Source organism: Apus apus, chromosome 1 (assembly GCF_020740795.1).
Source record: "Apus apus isolate bApuApu2 chromosome 1, bApuApu2.pri.cur, whole genome shotgun sequence".
NCBI classification, from domain to species: Eukaryota; Metazoa; Chordata; class Aves; order Apodiformes; family Apodidae; genus Apus; species Apus apus.
The window spans coordinates 177,854,590-177,874,131 of record NC_067282.1 but is presented as its reverse complement, the minus strand read 5'-3'; the positions used below and the strand labels follow the sequence as shown (position 1 = coordinate 177,874,131).

Here is a 19,542-nt window from a genome sequence, read left to right as displayed (position 1 = left end):
TTCACTGTCTGTGTCAGACTACTTATTCAGAATTTTTGCATAGCAATTGTTTGGATTATAGAAACTAATTTTAGTAATTTTTATTTGGCATTATCACAGAAAGGAAAATTATTCCAGTTTTGATTCCATGCAAATCTATAAAAACTACAGTAATTACTACTGTAATTTGTCTCAAGAACAATTAAGATGCTGCATAATTGATTGAAAACAGAAAATTATTGCACTGCATAATGATGTTTTAGTGAATACCTCACATAGTGAGATATGGCACCTATGATAATCTACGAACTACAGAATGAGGCTTTTAAGATTCATATGAGAAGATGTAGGAATGTATCTGAAAAGACCCATTCCTGTGGAAACCTAGAAGAATATTCTGCCCAACCAAGAGACATTAGTCTAGTTGCTTCATCACAGAAAGTGCAGAATTTCCTTCCTACAGAAGACAGCGAGCTTGTGTTGACTTCCAGCAGAGTTTTGGGTACTTCTCTGAAAATCCAGGCTCCTGTCAGAGAGATTGGTGGGAATGCAGTTTTATCTACTTGACATAACCGGACATGAGAAAACCTGTCCTTTATGAAGCTCCACAAGTTCAGAGGCTAAAGCTGATCAAAGAATTCCCTGTAGACAAGGCATGTGTATTCCTTAAACTTGCTTAAGCAATGTTATTACTATCCTGCAGAACTACGGTGGCTGGAATAGGGCTCCCCCTACACTTCTTTCTTCCTCCTGCCATGGAGCATCTATAATTGGGATATAATAATAAATATTTTAATGTATTTAAAATGTATCTTGAAATATTCTAGGTATAAGATTCAGTATCTGATTTATATACCATGTGCAAAAACCATCTGTATATTTGCAATAGGCTGACAAAACCTGGCTTCAGTTTTGTCCAGTGAAGCCTGCAGCAAATGAGACTTCCAAATAATACTACAAAGTAGGATGGGTCAGAGAATGTCAGTTTTGTTATGTCATGGCTTCTGAGTTGTGTTTTTTTTTGTTTTGTTTTGGACTTAGAGGCCTAACTTTTTGTAGTCTTCTATTTAAATATCACAAAAAAAGTTTTCAGATTTAGAAGGTAAGGTTTTCTCATTTGGAGGGAGGAAAAAAATAATCTGCAACTCTGAAACCTTTGCATTTAGGAGTTGTAGGATGTGTAAAACAGATGCATTTCTGCTGGGCATTTTGGGATTGGTGAAAAGTATATTTGCATGCAAAGAAGTTTGGTTGAAAACAGTTTGAGTAATTTATTAGTTGAGACTAGAACAAGTGATGTGATTTGAAAATTTGCATCTTGAATGCTCTTAAAATGCTGGTACTGAGAAATTGAAATAACCTAATTCCATATGCTTATTGTAGATATGGGATTCCTACTTTTTTCTTGCTGTCATTTTTATAAACCAGCTATGTCTGCAACTGGAGATGTTCACACCTTCCAAGAAGAAAAAAGTTTTGGAGAAGTAAGTACTGCTGTAAGCTTCTAGAAAACACTTCTCAAAATGCAAGGCATAGGAGGTTGCAGAAAAGCCTACCTAAAAGTTAATGGTAACAGTGTTGCCACTGACTAGAATAAGAGTTGGCTCAGGTCCTTTTTATAGGTCTTCAGAGCTGATGGCAGCCTTTGCAGAAGTGCTGAAATTACTTCAGGTATTGGGACCAAAACAGCCATGTTGTAGCAGTGCCAACACTAGTTTCCTGCTCATGCGTAAGCTGATTCAAACTGGTTTAGGTGTTTCTGGCAGGTACTGCACTGGATGAATTAATTGTATTTCTTTAAGCTAGAGCAAACCTGTTTGTTCTCAGAGAGGGAAATACATCATATTACTGCAAAAAAAAAAAAAAAAAGCCAAAAAACCAAACAGCTTTTGCTTCACAGCTGCATTACTGATGGTGTAGCATTTAGAAAGAACTGATACTTTTGACAATGCTGCAAATAAATCTGGGGTTAGGAATCTGGTTCTAGCAGAGTAAAATGGAAGGAGCAAAAGTTTGGAAGAAATCATCACTTTTAACTTAGCTTTATATGGGCTACAAATGAGACATTTCATTTAACAATGTTAAAGAATGGCATATGAACTTGATTTTCTTAAATGATCTTTCACTGGTTTTCTTTCTTTTTTAATATATTGCAGATATGGTGACATGCGGGTAACAATGGGATGTGAAATCTTTAGCATGTGGCAAAATTTAGGTAAGTAATCATCAGCAGTTCAGAAAATGGAAACAAATTATTGTTTCTTCACCTATTAAATACACTTGCCAATGAAAAAGGAGTTGTCGATAATTAAGTTCACATGAAGTCTTGAGTCAATTTTAGGTAAACCCTAATCTGTAGTCCCACTCTTTATAGCTAAATTCAGCTTTCTAAGCCTTGATACTGTATCTGACCTATCCCTGCTTCTTCAAAGAGAACTGAAAGAATAGTATCAGGGAAAATTAGAAAAGAAAGTACTTCTCTTTTGGGGCAGAATTATTATGCCTGAAAATACACTTATCTTCACAATTTTATTTCTGTTGCCAAACAGTTTAAAGAACAGACATTTATCTTAATTCTGAAGCTCTCTTGAGATGCTGGATTTGCATCAAATCTTCCCCTATGTCCTAGTTGCACTAAAATATAAAGGCATAAACAAATCGTTGACTGATGTATAAATGACATATTGGACAACACTTACGAAATATATGCTTGGATATAAACTTAGGAACAGTTTTATATTTATAAGCAATAACTGTGCAAACTGTTTGAAAGTATGAGTCTCAGAGAAAAGTAATTACATGTTGTTTAATATAAACAAAATGTTAAATTAAAAAATGAAATTAAAATACTTTAAAATAAAAGCTGAGTAGAAGATTTGGACACTATGTTTGACATCTTCACATTTCAGTAATTCAATAATCCAGTTCATTGAAGGGCTCATTAAAGTTACAAAGACCATGGGTGGTTACTGATGTACTGTGATCTCAATTCTATAAATCTTTTCCCCAGTAAGACCTGTAGTTGTAAAAAACCTGTTTTTTCTGATCAGTCTGTACTAGAAAGAGAAATGTTCAAAATAAGAAATATTTGCTTATTAATATCTTGTTAACATTTGTTACGTAGCTTTGCTTACTCATTCCAAAGCATCCCTCTGAATTATTTGGATACATGATGAGAATTTCTAAACTGGTGTATCAAGGGTCCAGTCCTGGGTCCCATCTCCTTGCTGCATGCTAGGATAGGACCTTAGTGTGCATCGTCTCCCCACTCACGTTGTTTTCTGCTGAAGGGAAACTCAATACGCAGGCAAGGAGGGAATGATAATGCTTTTCAACAGGGGTGAATTCTGTGGGGTACAATATGGAGTTTATCTGGTAATGTGTCCAATTAGATACTGTAGTCAGGATATTTCCATATAACTGGTGTTATGTTAGTCAGCATTTTATAGTTCTCTTAGCAGTAAGACTCAGCTTAAGCCTTCATCTTTGTACAGTCGTTTCTTACGGATATTCATCCTAGGATATTAACAGCAGAGGGAATTTGGGATTCCCTTTACACAAACACCAAACATTTTGGGCTTAAGAAATTAGCCCATGCTGTGATGGACACGAGATTAAAAATCTGTAGGCACTGGAGTGCAATTTTTTTAATTCTTCAGGTAGAATTTGAATTGCTCAATAGCTCACAGGTCACCCAATTCACATTCAAGTTTATTTTCATTTTAGGGGAACACAAGCTTCACTTTATTCCAGCACTGATTGGCCCCTTCCTGGAAGTGACCTTGATCCCTCAGCCAGACCTGAGGAATGTAATGATTCCCATTTTCCATGACATGATGGACTGGGAGCAAAGGCGAAGTGGCAACTTTAAACAGGTACTGTATGTGAAGCCATTTGTAAAACAAGATTGAATTTCAAGCACTTCAGAGAGTGCTGGTCCCAACCATCGGTAGTTCAGTTGGAGAAGGTAGTCATAACATTATACCTGTTGGAGGGGACTTAACAGGGTTTTCCCTTTTTACCCTCTGCAGGGGTAGTAAGATTCTCCAATGAATGCTATCGTGTTAGTAGTGTAAGATGAGAGGTAAAATCTATGACCTGCTGAAGCAAATAACAAAACTTGAGCTGTTTTCAACAAGGTGGATTGTGGTGTTGTGGTTTTTCAGCTCTGCTTTATAGCGGTACAGACTACTAGTTACATAGGATTGAACTAGCTTCCTTTCCGGTTAATATGAAATAAAGATCAGATGGTCCTTATGAGGAATGTTCTTCTGCAGGAATCCAAGTATTCTTGTTGCTCCCACACCTTCTTAACGGGCTAGGAAGGAACGATCAAGTGTGCCATCTGCTCCCACAGCTCCCACTCAGTTCGTTCAGACTGCCTCAAACCATTTCTCAGTGCCCTCCTTCCTGCTGCTTCGAATGAAGGAAAACAAAAGTATTTGAATTACTCCCAGGCAATCATAATGCTTAGGGTGGGAGCTGCAGCTGAAACACAAAACAGACTATTAAGAACGGAGGAATGCATGTGATGTAAGTAGGTAGCTTTTCCCTATTAATATATAAACTTATTGTTAAAAATCAGCATTGAAATGTTAACAAGGAGTGAGAAGGAAAAAATTCACTTGTTCTACTTCTCTTGTGTTTTCAGCTTGGGTTTAAATGTAAATTGTAGTAGATTTATTCTCCAGTCAAATACCTTGACAACAGCTTGGTTTCTCTCCTAGGTTAGCGGTTGCTAATATATTACTGCTGAAAAGAAGCTTTGAAATATTAACACACAGTGTAGCTTCACCTCTAATTTTTTATAATCAATACACTTAAAAATACGCATTGAAGGAGTCATTAGCCACTAGATATGGTCTGTAAGTTTCTTTGATAGCGAATGCATAAATCCAGCAAATTTGATTTTTAACCAAATAAACTGAGAGGTAAGGAAGGTTGGGGAAGTAAGTCTGAACCCTCAGGTTTTCTGAACAGTACAGACATTTATAAAAAAACAATTTCTAAAGAATGGAGTCCACATCAGAAAAGATGGTGTTTTAATTGAAGTCTAAGAAAATGGCTTGTGGCAGTGAGAATTCAGGCAATTTATTTGGGCTGTGTGATTTTTGTCTGACTCCATAAATAGATAACTGCCTTAGCAGCAGCAAATGCTATCCAGCCTGTAGTTTTAAAGTCACGTTGCTCAATTTAGATTAGCTCCCTCCCTCAAAAAAAAAAAAAACACAACAAAAGACCACACCACCAAAAAAAGAAAACCCCACAAACCTTGGGAATGATAACAGCTTCAAAGAGATGAAGTGACTTATCAGATTTGCATGATTGACCAGTAATTCTAAGACATGCATTTAGCAAAGTCCCTTGCATAAAAACAAATCTTCCCTCAATTTTCTCATTAAAGGAAAAAGAAGCTGTTTACACCACACTTTTATGTTGCAGGTGGAAGCAAAACTGATTGACAAACTGGACAGCCTAATGTCGGAAGGTAAAGGTGACGAAACCTACCGAGAGCTCTTCAACAGTATGTGAGTAATATGTTTATATTGCGCTAATTCCTCGAATTCAGTTGGTTGTGTCAGATGCTAATGTTGTAGAGAAGTAAGGCTTAAAACAGCTGTGAAACTCATTTTTTTACTTTCTTTTTTCACCCTGAAAATCTGAGGAAGAAAACATGTTATGGTGTTGTATGGTGTCTGTAAAGTCTGGTTGTACCCCTTGCACACAGCTATAATTGGGAAAGGCTAAATCTGTTGTATCACAGAACGTTCTTTTTCTCAACCTACTAATTTTAAAATCAGAAAAGCAAGAAAAGCTTCGTAATCGCATACGGTGCAGGTAGAGCTCAAATGGAGCATTTTGAAAACAAGGCATGAGAATTCACCCAAAAACTGTTTAATAGTAATTTTCTGTTGCTGGAAACTTGTACTCATCTGTGTAATGTCACTTGTTGATTTCTTGATTGATGTATAATATTTTAATTCTCATATGTTTTCTTTTATAAATTACTGTTAAGCTTTTAGTGCATTTTGATAAATGATAGATATATCACTGAAATCTAATAGGAAAAGATAACAATAACTCTGAAGTTCCCAAGGTGGCCCATAAGTTTTCTCATGGACTGAAATAAACTATTATCACAGAGTACAGATACAAAATAAGTGACTGAACTCTGTTGTTCCTCAGAACTCAATTACACGTGGAAGATTTCACTTATTTCTGGTGTGTTTAGTAGATGTAATGTCCCTTTTCAGGATTCCAAGCTGTGTATTCTTCAGTGCTATTAAAGACCTGATCTTTTGCTGTTTATATTGCTTCTTAACCATTCCTGCTTCTTTAAGTATTAGTTTTAGCTCTGTTGTCTTTGCCTAAATAACAGCACTCGGGTATCAGTGTCTGTGAATAGCAAGCATATAAAAATGTGATAATATTGAGTTGAAAAAAACAGAGTTCCTAAATATTTCTCATTTCCAGAAGCAGAAAGTGGGTAGAGAAATGGCAGGTTATTATGAAAATTAATAAATAAACAACAGTACAGCATGCTAAATCAGAATTTTCTTGTAATTATTCATGAAATTTTCATAATCTGAGTAAAGATACTAAAAGGTAAGATGATTGAAATACTTTAATAACACCGTATTCTAACATCAAAATTAAGTCATTAAGGGAAAAGCTGAAATTATAAAAAGAAGTATACATGCATTCTCACATGCAAAATACATCAGGATGTCTGTCACTGAAATAACTTTAAAATCTATAAGAAAGCATATCAGTATGAAATATAGTTCCTTATTTTTTTTCCAGTTTTGGGTTAAACTGGGTGTGTTAAACAAGATGCAGTGAAACTTAGTGAGAACCTTTTCTAAATCTAAATGCTGAAGACATAGCATTAGTAATTTAAATTGTAAAATGTCTCACAGCATCAGTGTACTTGTTGTTTCTGTTCTTGTATAGCAAGTTAGAACTAAACTCCTCAGGAAATTCCAGAGGAACTGCTCGAGTTCACTTCCAGCTTAAGCAAAAATAGTATTTATCGTTAGATTTTTATCTGAGTTTGTTCTGAATCCATACATTAACACCTCTCAAGAGGACACCTTGCAGAGATACTAATCTAAAATGGAGGATGACATGGTGTTCTAGTGTATGTGAATGAAAATTATTAAATAAGATGGCCAGTTTTGGGAGATGAATGCAAAGGTAATTTAAATTAAACAATATTAGAGTGCCTTTAGATGGGGCAAGAAAGCAGACTTACTTAGATTGATGTTACAGAGATCTGGTATGTACCCAAGGACTGTGAAACAGCAGTGTAGTTTTACAGCAAGCAGTGGTTTTGTAGTCTTAATTGAAAGGAAAGGCTGCAATATATTACCTGGTATTTCTGAAGATTTGGCATGGTTGGTTTGGCTGGGTACAGCTGGGAGCCAAGGGGATGCACATGCCTGCTTTGGATACAGTCTAGTAACTGCAGTGGGTGTGATACTTCAAGGTTTTGTCATACTTTTTGTTTATTTTGTCTGAATCCAGAAAATAATTTAAATCCACATTAACTGTTTAATTTTTTTTCCCCAGAAACAATCACTGCATCTTTCCCTTTAACATCATCTGTTTTCAAGGACAAATTATAAGCATCTTTAAGACATATCTAAAATATTATGTTCTTAGAATTCACTAATTATAATGTAATGGTCTTTTTCAAATGAAAAAGACAGAGTGAAAGTAGAGGGAGGATAACTACTTTTTGCTTTGAATCAGTGTCTTTCTAGGGACTTGAATGTGACCACTCAGTGATCAGCTTCTGATGTCATTTGAGGAGCTGCAAAGCATGGAGCGCTGAACATTTTACTGTCATGAGAAACTAGATGTAATTGACACCTGGTGTAATTGGGATATGGAAGGTGTCCTGGCCTACATTTACACTGTTACATTGCAATTGAATTACTGAGTTAATTTGCACAGGAAAAAGAATTATTTCACTTTATTAACCAGTTGGAAGCCAAGGGATATACTTAAGTAGCAATTTTGTTATAAATCTGATGGGAGTTGCCAGTTTAGAGCTTCTGTAGCTGCATTCCAGTTTGGCCTAACACAAGGCATTTCAGGTTTGGAGGTTAGGTGGCCACATTACTGAAGCACAAAACCTGGGCTAGTGAGCAACACTGGGGGTCTGACGATGAGGATTCCCTTTGAAGAAATGGGAACTGACATTCAAACTGAGCGGGCATTTCATACTGAGCTCGACTGGTTTGTAGGTGATTTCTCTAGCCGTGTAGCTATGATATAAAAAGTGATGAGTGCTACCCCTCCTGTTGCTGTCTTCAGTCATCTTAATTTATTCCCCTGATTGCGTGACTGAATCCAGCACTGCCCAGTCTATTAGACTCCTTCAGAACCCTCTGAATATTTTTGTGGGGTTTGGGTGTCTCCTCAATGACCTCTGAACTTTTGCAGCTAAGTTTCACTTTGACCCATCTGGCTAGTTGAGGGAACCTATGGCTGTAGTAAGGTACCTGGAGGACTTTGTACTCCAAAATAGACATTCAAATGTTTTAAGACACCTCTAGGATTAGATGCCTGTGAGTTAGTTGTCTAAATAACTCTGTGGCTTAGGCATATAAAATCCACTTGCTACATGGTTGAGGTCACCTGAACATGGATGTAAGCCTGGTGTTCCTCCCTAGAGAGCTCTGATCCTCTCAATTCCCACTCCACTCTCTTTTTCCTGGGAACCCAAGACTGAAAAATACCAACCAAAACAACCCCACAGTTATTCAGGTGAGCCCTGATGTTAGGTTATAGTAGCATGGATAGGGGCGAATTATCCCCCTTAGTGCTTTGTAGAACATAGCATCTTGGCTGTGCTTTAGGACCTGTATCAGGAATTTAATTATATCTGGATAGAGCCATGAAGAAGCCTAGGGATACATTTCAGTAGCTCTTTCACTCTGTTTGTTCTGTTCATTGTGGTGAAGGACGTATGGTAGAGAGGGGGAGGCAAGCATCAGGAGACAAGTCATGAAATTGCTCAACTGACAAAAAAAAATCAGTGCAGTAATTCGTGCTTAATAATGTAACAGGCTCTACTCTTATTTCTTGTTATATACAAAAAATTCTATGGAAAGGAACGTAAGGAGTTTAAGAGTGAATTAAATGTGCCTGTGCATTCTGAATGGAAGGCAGAGATATCATATTAGTGCTTCAGCCTCTTCTGGTTCAGGATGGCCTTGTCAGCTGTCTCTGCTAGCAATGACAGGTAGCCAGTCTGAATGTGAAGGAAAGACATCTGATTGCCTCCTGAAGAGAAGCGAGTCTAAGATCAATAGAAGGTGTAGAATGAAGATCAGTGTTTCCTCCTTGCTTCCAGCAGAGTACAGCTTCATTTAGGTTGAATTAGTTTGCAGAATTGCATCTGTGGCATCCCCCTGTATGCAGGGAGCTGAGCAGAGCTGGAGGGTATAGCGAGTGCAGTTGGCATGTAGGAGTTATTGGGCACTGGTATATGTTTCGTGAAATTTGGACGTAGGAGTTTTATGGGACTGAACATGCTCAGTATAGATGAAGGTCAGTGGAGCTGACAGCTTGCCCACTGCAGACAGAAGGTTTGGAGATGCTATTAACAACTCTCAAAAAACCTCTGATTATATGGATGTGGCAGTGTTCAGAGACTTCTAGGTAAACCATACCTGAATGCATTTTCAGGGAGAATACTGAAATATCTCCATGGATATATCATCTGTCTGAGGTCCTGCACCAAAGCATAAAAGTAACACAACTCTGTAGAGAAATATTTCCTTGTTTATTCTCAGGAGAGAATACTGGAAATTCATGTCCAAATTATTAACGTTTGTTAAACTTAAGCAGTGAAAAATCAGAGGCCTGTAACAGAAAGTAATAATAAGCATAATTTTATTGGCAGCTCTGCTTGCAACGCCATTTTGAAATCTTTTCACTTCTATGTGTAATCTACATTTACATTAGTGTAAGATCTCAACACAACAGTTTTAAATAAATAATCTTGTGACAATTTACGGTAATGGAATTTTACATGTGCATGATAGTATATTATCAAAAGGAAATATTAAGTGAAAAGAGGAAATAATCTCATTAAAATCTCTTCCTCATACTTAAATTTCAGGCATGCTGAAACATAAGAGAGGAGGAAAAATCTTTGTTAAAAAGTTGAGGACTGATTGAGCTATATTGAGTTGATAAATTTTCTTTTCTAGGTACATCTTTAAACTCCCCATTTTCTGATGTATCAATTTTAAATTAATATATGAATTTTTGGTAAGAGTTCTGCTAAGTCCTTGGGATATTAATATATTCTGAAAATTAGTTATTTGATATATTTAACTCGATGCAGCTAATATGAAAATCATTTGTTTTGTCAATGCTTCCTGGACTAGAATTCCACTTTTTGGTCCTTATCCTAGGTAAGACATTGTTTGCAAATTGTTCTTCTTGGGAGGGTGTTTGTAAAAGAAAACCCAACTACTGAAGATGTTGCTAAGGTATTAAGGTACTGGTAAAAGCAGAGTGGTTGTCATAGCAACAGTTAAAAATAAACTGTGAAATTGTTCTGGCTTCATTTTTTTTCAGTTTACTGAAGAAAATTGAACGGGAAACATGGAGGGAAAGTGGCGTTTCATTAATTGCCACTGTGACTCGCCTTATGGAGAGGTTACTGGACTACAGGTGAGTAATTACAATAATTAATGAGTAGGGTTGTCATCTGCAAAATATTAGGAGGCAAATATGGTGATCTTATGCAAATGGTGACTGCACATGGACACATCAACTGTACCTGCTCAGAATCTCTGACAACAGCTGCCTTAGTCAACAGGGAAATGAGACAAGCTGGCTGAAAACGAACCAAATAGCCTCCCCATGGTATGAAAATCCAGTGGCTTGCACGAGTTTCCTGTCAAGGAATGTAGCAACTTTTGGTAGGAGGTTGGTGAGTCAAGTCTGTCTGGAGACGCAGAGCTCAATACTAATCACCTGACAGTTGTTTTACAGAATATGTAAAATTCTTATCACTGTGTCAATCATGCTTTGCTGTAGTGTCAGCCAGCACAGTAAGTATGTATACAAAGATATGATCTCTGGGTGAGAACCTCACATCTGACTGTACCACATGAACAAAGGAGAGGGAAATAAGAGACTAATCAAAGGGGAAAAAAAGAGACTTTTTAGAAGTGGGAGGCTAAAAGGGATTTTCTCAGTCACTTGTGAAGTCTATGTAGAAATTTTAGATTTCAGTTTAGTCCTACTTATTGCCATCAGTTGCATCACTTTGTAGAGCTTAAGTGTTTTGGTTTTTTTTCCCCTGATTCCATGGGGGACACATGGTAAGACCTAGTATTCCACTTGCTATCCTCACTGAGAGTTTGAAAGCAAAGCTATTTTGTCAACAAAAAGACATAATTAACTCTTAAGTTCTAGAAGCCTGACTTAAATAATAACCTCCAGGGCTCTCAATACAACATATTTCAAAGCAATTATGCATACTATGAGAGTATTTGGGATGATAGTATTTGGCTATGACAGTATTTGGGACGATTGCTTAGCTCATGTATGGAAGAATATTTTAAAATTGTATTACATTTCTTTTAGTGTCTGCATGGTGCTGTCTGCCTGTTATTTTTTTACTCCAGTACAGTTATGCTGAGACTGTTTTTCTCTTTGTGATAATCAAACTTTGTGTGGTTCCATTTGAACTTTTCACTTTTTATCTGTTGCCTCCTGAAACAATAAATGATACTAATTATAAAGTGGAACTAAGGAAGATTTGGTGGATCTTGGAGCATTTTCCAGTGGATGTCAATGTCATTCTGTTTTTTCACAGAGGAGGACCTAATGCTGTAATTCTATGGCCAGTTTAGATGTATAGAGTCTCTGAAGAAAGCAGACTCATCCCTGCTTATTCCCTTGTTCATATCACCCTTTTCCTTTTGCCAACATGAGTGTTTGTGCTGCAATTTGATGATCTAACTGACATGGGCTAAAAGTAACCCAGCAAAAGATGCTGCCAAACCTGTGTCTCTCCTGATGTTTGTGCAGGCAGCATTTCAGGACTGGGTAGGAGTGTCTGAGAGCAGGAGGGGAGCAGGGCTGCCTCTTCTGGCACCCATGCTGGCTTCTGCTGGATGTGATTTTAGCACAAGATATGAAGAAACCATCTACTCTCCAGCAGTCACCTAGCAAGTCAATGACAGAGCGAGAAAAAAACATTTACTTTCTTGACAAGAAAAGGAGTAATGAAATCCCTTACACACCTGGGTCAGTTTCTTACCCAGATGCCTTTGGGTTGCATCATACCAGTCAGCTTGCTGAGCCAATTATGTCTGTTTTCTGAGGTTTGCTGCACTGTAAGAAGATACATGTCATTACTTTTGACTTTCATTACTTTCTTTTTTAGGGACTGCATGAAAATGGGAGAAGTGGACGGCAAAAAGATTGGCTGCACTGTTAGCCTATTGGTTTGTATAATATTTTTTCTTCCCTTTTTGATTTCAGTTGAGCATTTTCTAGTATACAGCCACACGTTTGAATAGGAGGTACTTTGCTTCTTGATGCAGTTTGAGCAGAAGTTGATAAAATAATGCTGCACTTACGATCACTGAAATCTGTCCAGTGGGATGTTAGTCTTCCTTGGCATTCTGTAGTTTGGATCTGAGAGATTTCTAATAGTGCTTTATTCAATTTTCAGTCTCTTCCTACTGGGCAAGCTACACCAAAGTATTTTCCAAATTAATGGTCTCTTGAGTTCATAGAAACAAACAGGCTTTTCCTACTCTCCCAAACCCAACTAAATGTGTGATCCGTTCTGTTTCCATTCTTCCCCAATAACTGGCACAAATTGGCTCTTATGACATACAGTATGGGCTATCTTCTGAAGACTACAGGCTATCTGTTCACTTCCCAATAGAAGAGCCAGAAAAGCTGCTCAAGAACTCCTCTTGTCAAGTTATCAGAATTACAACAAACCAACACTGCAAATTCTTAGTATCAAAAAAACATTTAATTTTTTATTTTGCAAGGTGCATTTTGGTTCTAGGCCAGTTTCCACTCAGAAGTTTGTTGACTTCTGTTAACCTTTGAAAGTTTCCATTTTCATGGTGAATGTTTTGGAAAGCTGTATTTTTAGCAGGGAAAAAACAGAATAAGCTGACTTGTAATTCTGCATTTTTGACGTCAGTGAAACAATTTGGTATCACTTCTAAGTAGCATTTATACATAAGAGAATAAAGGATTTCTTCTGGAAGAAAACAGTGCTCTCTAAATAGTGATGTTTACTATGTAGCCATAGAGCAGCTGTCTTCCTGTCAGAATATCTGGCATGATCTGAATTCTGTAAAGCACCTGGATAATTTTCATCCAGTATCACTAAGGAGTTTTTAAACTATTATTAGCATATCGTCCAAGATTTGCACAAAAAAAATTTCAAATACTTAAAACAGCCAAAGCCCCATCATGCTTTGTAATGGGATTTTCAATGACTTGAACAGGCTAAAATGGATTTCAAATCTTAATAATTTTCACACACAAAGAAAAAATAATTTGGCACACCAGAGAAACAATTAATGCTAAATTTTGAAAAGGAAATTTCAATTACAGAAGTAGTTGTAAGACATTTGCTTCATCTCAAACCATGTTGCATGCAACAAGTAATCAGAGGAATGTTTAATGTTAAAATTATTTGAAGTCCAGAGGAGGAAGCAATACTTCATTTTTAACCACTACTTTGAAGGTATTCTGACTTCCAAAGATAAGGCATGAAAAAATAGTTTCTACATTATTTTGCCATAGAGGTATATGCTGTTCTTCCAGAAAATAGAATTGTTTACCAAGTTCTCAAATTAACTGGAATTATGCCACATCATGAAATATGCAGGAGGAGTATACACCAGCAACAATAATTTAGGTGAAGGGAGAAGGTAGGAACTTTTTTCCGACTCTTCCCACCCTCTGGGCATCTGGAGTAGGTTTCGCATTAGAAATGATTATTTGGAAAAGCTGGTTTGAGAGTTGTCTAATGGAGTTAGTTCCTTATGCATAAGGACCATTGAACTTCAGTTTGAAAATTAAATTTCGAATGAAAGAACTCTGTCATCACAGAGTTGTACAAAAGCATTGAAGGTATATTGAATAACTTTTGGTAACTCACTGAGAAGTTTTTCTCAGGCATCTCTGGTCCTCATTGGGGTTTGATATTTAACTGATACTTCATCTTCTATTAATTTAAAGGTTATATTATTTTTGGAAAGCCATGTTTTCCTGTGATGCTCTGCACTGGCATATATCATCATGTTATTTAAGTAGAACATGTTCACATTGCCTGTTTGAATGTTGTTTTCAAGCAGTTTTTTCTTAGGAAGTCTTTATTAATTAGGGAAGTCAGCTTCTTACATCATGTCCCCTTTTGAAGACTACATCTGTAATATTTTATATCTTGAAATAATTTGTTGAAGAATCACTTGATACCTTCATTAGCATGATGTATTTCCTGAGTTGTGACTTGCTGTGGTCTGTCACATTGTCAGAGCAGAGCTTCAGAGCACAAGTTGATTTGTATAGTTTAGACTTGTGACAAGTGCTGGAGCATTTAGGGGTAAGAGCCAAGAAGTTTAGTATTGCAGTTCAGTGCTGGATTTTGTCTTAATCTTTATGCTGTTTTGCTTGCAATTGTGTATTGTAAAATATTCTTTATTTCAGACAGGTAAATATGAACATACAACCAGGTATTTTTTCATTTTCTCTTCTAAAGAGAAACATCTGTTCCAGAACTACACCATATGGGAGGCAAGGAGAAGTCTTTGTATTATAAAGGCAGATGGTGTCTGTCTTGGTTTGGGCCCAACACAACAACAAAGGAACAGCCCCATGGCCACTCACTCAACTCCCCATCCTCCCCCCCACACACACTCTGGGATGAGGACAAGGCTCATGGGTTGAGACAAAGGACAAGGAGGGTTCTTCACCGATTAAGGTCCTGGGCAAAACAGACTCAACTTGGGGAAGAATAATCATTTAATTTCACACTAATCAAACACACACAGGACACAGACAACACACAGAGCAGGGCTTGCATATCTTACCCCACCCCTCCCTTCTTCCTGGGCCAAAATTACTTTGTTCCCGGTTTCTCTCCCTTCTTCCCCCCAGCAGCACAGGGGGACAGGGGATGGGGTTTAGAGTCAGTTCACAGGCTGGTGGTTCTTGCTGTGCCATCCTCCTCAGGAAGAAGCATTCCTTACAGTCCTTCCCTGCTTCCCCACGGGGTCCATCCCATGGGAGAGAGTCCTCCCCGAACTTCTCCTTCATGAGTCTTTCCCACGAGGTCTGGAGCTGCTGCAGCCTGGGCTTCCCACAGAGTCATGGGGTGCTTCGGGAGCACACTCCCCTGGTGCCGGGGTTTTCCACAGCTGCATAATCAGAGTCCACAGGCAGCAAATCCACTGGCCACAAAATCCAAGTCCACTGGCCAAGTTCACCCCTCCTGGCGCCTTCAGGGAATGTTCCACCACATTTCTCCGTAAGTGCAGGGGGACAGCTGCCATCTCACCATGGGTTGCAGGGAAACTCCTGCTAGGGCACCTTCTTCCACTTCTTCCTCAGCAACCACCAGCACCTGCTCTGCTTCCCCAGCACAGCTCTTCCCTTCCAGCACAGCTCTTCTCCCTTTCTCTGCTAGCTCTACTGACGTGTTATATCATTTCTTTTGTATGTTAATTGCTGGGGAGCATCTATTGTCCCTCTAATGACTCTTTGACTGGGTTTGGAGCAGGGGGAGCTTCTCAGCTTCCTATCTGAGCCACTCCTGTGGCCCTTTCCCCACTACCAAAAACCACACCAAACCAAGCAAGAACAGTGGCCTAACGGGGGCATGTCATTACAGAGCTATTGATACATAGCCATTTTCTCAAGTTACTTAAAAAGTACTTTCTCTATGAAGTTTTTATTTTCATATTTTCAAAACGTTCCTCCCACCTTTCTCTTTGATAATAACTCAGTTTAGGAAGCAGTAGCACAGAATAAGAATACTATACAATAGGGGGAAATTGGGGCCATTTGCTAAGAGTTCAAAATAGTAAGTGATTTGAATAATAGAACAGAAATTGATAATTTGCTAATGAGGGCCAGTGCTGAATTCTTCTATCCTATACATATTTATTCACGCAAACAGATTATCCTGAATGTTAAATATGACTAGCAGGATCCCTAGTGAGTATGGCATTACTTGTGTACAGAGCTATAGGGTTCTGCTCCTCTTCCTGTAGCTTTTTCATACTTTGTTTTAGGGCTTGCAAATAAATAAAGGAGGTTTTCAACTAAGAGTTTTGATGTTGCATTCCATATTTCATCCATGTAACACTAATGAGCAGTTATGCATCCAGAAATCTTCAGCCACTTCTAGAAATTATGTCCTGCATATCACTTTACAGTGCAACTTTGTACATTTCAGTCATGCAGTGCGATACCTGTGCGTGAGTTACCGGTTCCCAGCATCAGTTAGGGCTAAAGAAATGATACTGTTCACTCTGGTTTGTGCTGTTTACAGTACTGAATAGTTCTTCATAAAGTTACTAAAGTCCTTCTGATATTTTGCTATGACACAGGAAGATACATCGGGCAGTAGATGTGTTTTTAAAATACGAATACAAAAATCAGAGTGATGTTAGCATCTTAAAATTAACATACAGCTTTCAGCCAGATGTTAAATGGCCTAAGTAAGGATCTGTGGGTGCACCGTTTGGATGGATTAGTATTTATAAAGAAAGAACCATCAAATTGCCGTTCTGTCAGGTTTCTCTTCTCATTTTATGTGAGAATTTAAATTTAAAAAACTTTCAGAGGTATATTGACTTGTCTGCTGAAAATATACTATGAAAATGTACTATTCTATTTACTATTTTTTACTGTGTTACTGCAGTTCTGTGTAATCACTTTTTGTACGTGGCAAACTTTCAAATCCATGCATGTGTTTCTAGAGCATTATGTTTGAAGTCTATGTAAGTACTATCATATATTTATTAACTAGTACATTTCATTACAAAATTCAATTTTATTGCAGAATTTTTACAAGACTGAACTGAACAAGGAAGAGATGTATATTCGCTATATTCATAAGCTGTATGACCTACATCTGAAAGCACAAAACTTCACAGGTAATTGAGTACACACTAGAAAAAGATATTTAGGACTGATCCATGGTTTACAGTCTTTTGCAAACCTGTAAGCTGTATCCTCAGTGCAAAACATACTGACCCAGGCAACAGCTGAGTTTCTGTGTGCAATTGATCTGTCCCTCAAAACATGGCTTTTTTTCAGCCCCACAACTCCACTACATGCTGTGATGTCCTATGTTGAATGTAAATGACTGTTCTTGATATACATCCAATACACTGTTGATAAACATCCCATATACTACCAATAAATGTGTGATATGGTCATTCTTCACCCAAGAGGAGTAGATTTTAGAGGAAGTCTTTATGAGAACATTTGGTAGTATCTGAGCCTATATACGTTTTTGTAATGCTGCTGGTTAGCTGTTTGGTGTGGTGTTTCTAAACAGCTGTGTTTCAGAACTTAACTTTTAGGTTAAAAAAAGAAAAGGAAGACCCACATCACTTTGTCACGGTTTGACTCAGGATTGGCAATTAAACCAGAGACAACAATGCTCTCGATCCCCTGCTCACTGGTAGGGAAAGGAGAGAGATGAAAGGGAGTGAGACTTTCTGGATTGAAGACTAAGCTAGACAACTTTAATTAAACACTAATGATAAAAGAAAATACATACAATTATATACAAGTATGTTCAGGAATATGCAAAACCCTATTGCCTCCCCCCACCCCAGCAACTCCCACAGCATCTCCTGAGCTGCAAACAGTCATGAAAAGTCCCAGAGCTGCCGGAGAGAGGGGTAGAGCAGACAGGAGCTGAGGGGAGAGTTATGAAGGTCAGGGATGCATGAGCCTGGGAATCAACGGTGATGGACAGATGGAGTCCTCCCTAAATGCCGCCCGTGGATGAAAGAGAAGGGAAGAAGAAGCAGGAAGTTGTTATCTCTGACCTTACATGGGCTTACGTAGATAGATGGAATATCTCTGGCCGATTTTGCTGTCCCTCTAGTCTACTCCTTTCTATGGGCTACAAACACGATTCTTCTACTCCCGGCAGTATCTGTGGCTGCAGATTCACTGGGTAGAACAAACTGACCTTGGCATCTCAGTAGTAACATAAACATTCCAGTGTTATCAGTCCACTAGCTGTAAAACTTCCTCCTAGTTAAAAGAGAGCTCACTGAAGCAAAAAATTCAGTAAAAAGAAAATTGGCTTCATCTTGGCTCAAACTGGGTCACGCGAGCGATAAGACAGAGACCTTAAAACCTGTAACAAGTGTAGCACTTTGCTGATGTCTTCTGAATCTTCACATGCCACATTTGTAGTACTGTTGTCCAGGGTTTCTCAATGCTAATTTAGTGTCAGGGGTGACCATTATCTTTTAAATAATGAAATAAGAAAATAATGTGCATGGTGGTTGTTTATACATAAAGTACACTTAATTTGGGTAGCCACATTCCAGCAATAATTGCTGGAGAGGATAAAATCAGTATCTCTTTAAATTAAACAGTCCTTAGTTGCCAAAATATTTAACTGACCTTATAATATCTCCATCTTTTCTTCAGTGCTTGCAGTTGCAACTGCATGTCTTCAGAATCTTTCCAGAACTTTTTCCTTCTTAAAAGCAGTTTAGTAGGCTGGAGGTTGCAAGTAAGCAGGCTACAGGTACCTACTGCCACAGCAAATTTCCTTATGCTTTTCTGCCATCCATAGGAAAGATCCTTCATTTGGAATTTCCATGGAGCCTTTGCAGTTCATGAGTCTGAAGTGTAGATTAGATAGCAGGGTACATTAAGGAGAGATTTTAATTTCTTCATGTGATCTGGCAATAGTGAGACACAAGAGAGCTTTGATTATCAAGCAGTATCTTTGCCACAGTTGGCTTTTGTGGCAAACTGTTCATTTTCTGGTTTTGCATAACGGATCTTGTTAACTGTTAGGCAATGTTGAGTCCCTTTTACGTGCTGGCTGCTAATGTGTCCAGCTTACCTTCAACAGTGATATGAACCTAATTTTTTTAAACTTTTTTGCCACCCATTCTTATTTTAAACAGTATTTTGCCTGACATTTATTTCCAGAACTTTGTTGTATTTATTCTGTATTTATCATTAACATCTGGGATTTTTGCATTCTTTGCTCTGGTAAATTCCAGTGGTTTTTGGTTTTTTTTTTTCTTTTTTTTTCAGTGAGAGCCTGAAGGAAAGCTTATGTATGTAGTCCATTGCCCTGCCTTGTCAATTAGTGACAATACACAAACATTGTGTAAACCAGCTGGTCTAAAGCACATGGGAGTAGGAAAAGGAAGTCTGCTACTTCAGTGGCATTCCTACTTTTTGCACTGTTAGTTCACTAACTGCCTAGTTTCATTCTAGGGAGGAAGTCAGCTTGCCCTGAGAATAATTTTCCTCTCCTTTCATAGTATGATTTGCAGGACT

The 19,542-nt window shown here is 37.9% G+C and overlaps 1 protein-coding gene across 5 annotated transcripts in view; it reads left to right on the top strand.

Annotated features, from left to right (window-relative positions):
• DOCK4 (dedicator of cytokinesis 4) overlaps positions 1-19,542 on the top strand; it is a 234,820-nt gene that overhangs the window by 182,504 nt on the left and 32,774 nt on the right. For 3 of the 5 annotated variants that reach the window (XM_051625807.1, XM_051625804.1, XM_051625784.1), the window contains exons 29-36: positions 1,363-1,463; positions 2,136-2,194; positions 3,706-3,854; positions 5,422-5,507; positions 10,386-10,412; positions 10,579-10,674; positions 12,401-12,461; positions 17,057-17,150. In XM_051625807.1, the coding sequence (XP_051481767.1) occupies positions 1,363-1,463; positions 2,136-2,194; positions 3,706-3,854; positions 5,422-5,507; positions 10,386-10,412; positions 10,579-10,674; positions 12,401-12,461; positions 17,057-17,150 (673 nt within the window). The remainder of the gene's footprint in view (positions 1-1,362; positions 1,464-2,135; positions 2,195-3,705; positions 3,855-5,421; positions 5,508-10,385; positions 10,413-10,578; positions 10,675-12,400; positions 12,462-17,056; positions 17,151-19,542) is intronic. The other 2 variants (XM_051625806.1, XM_051625795.1) reach the window with 1 other exon arrangement.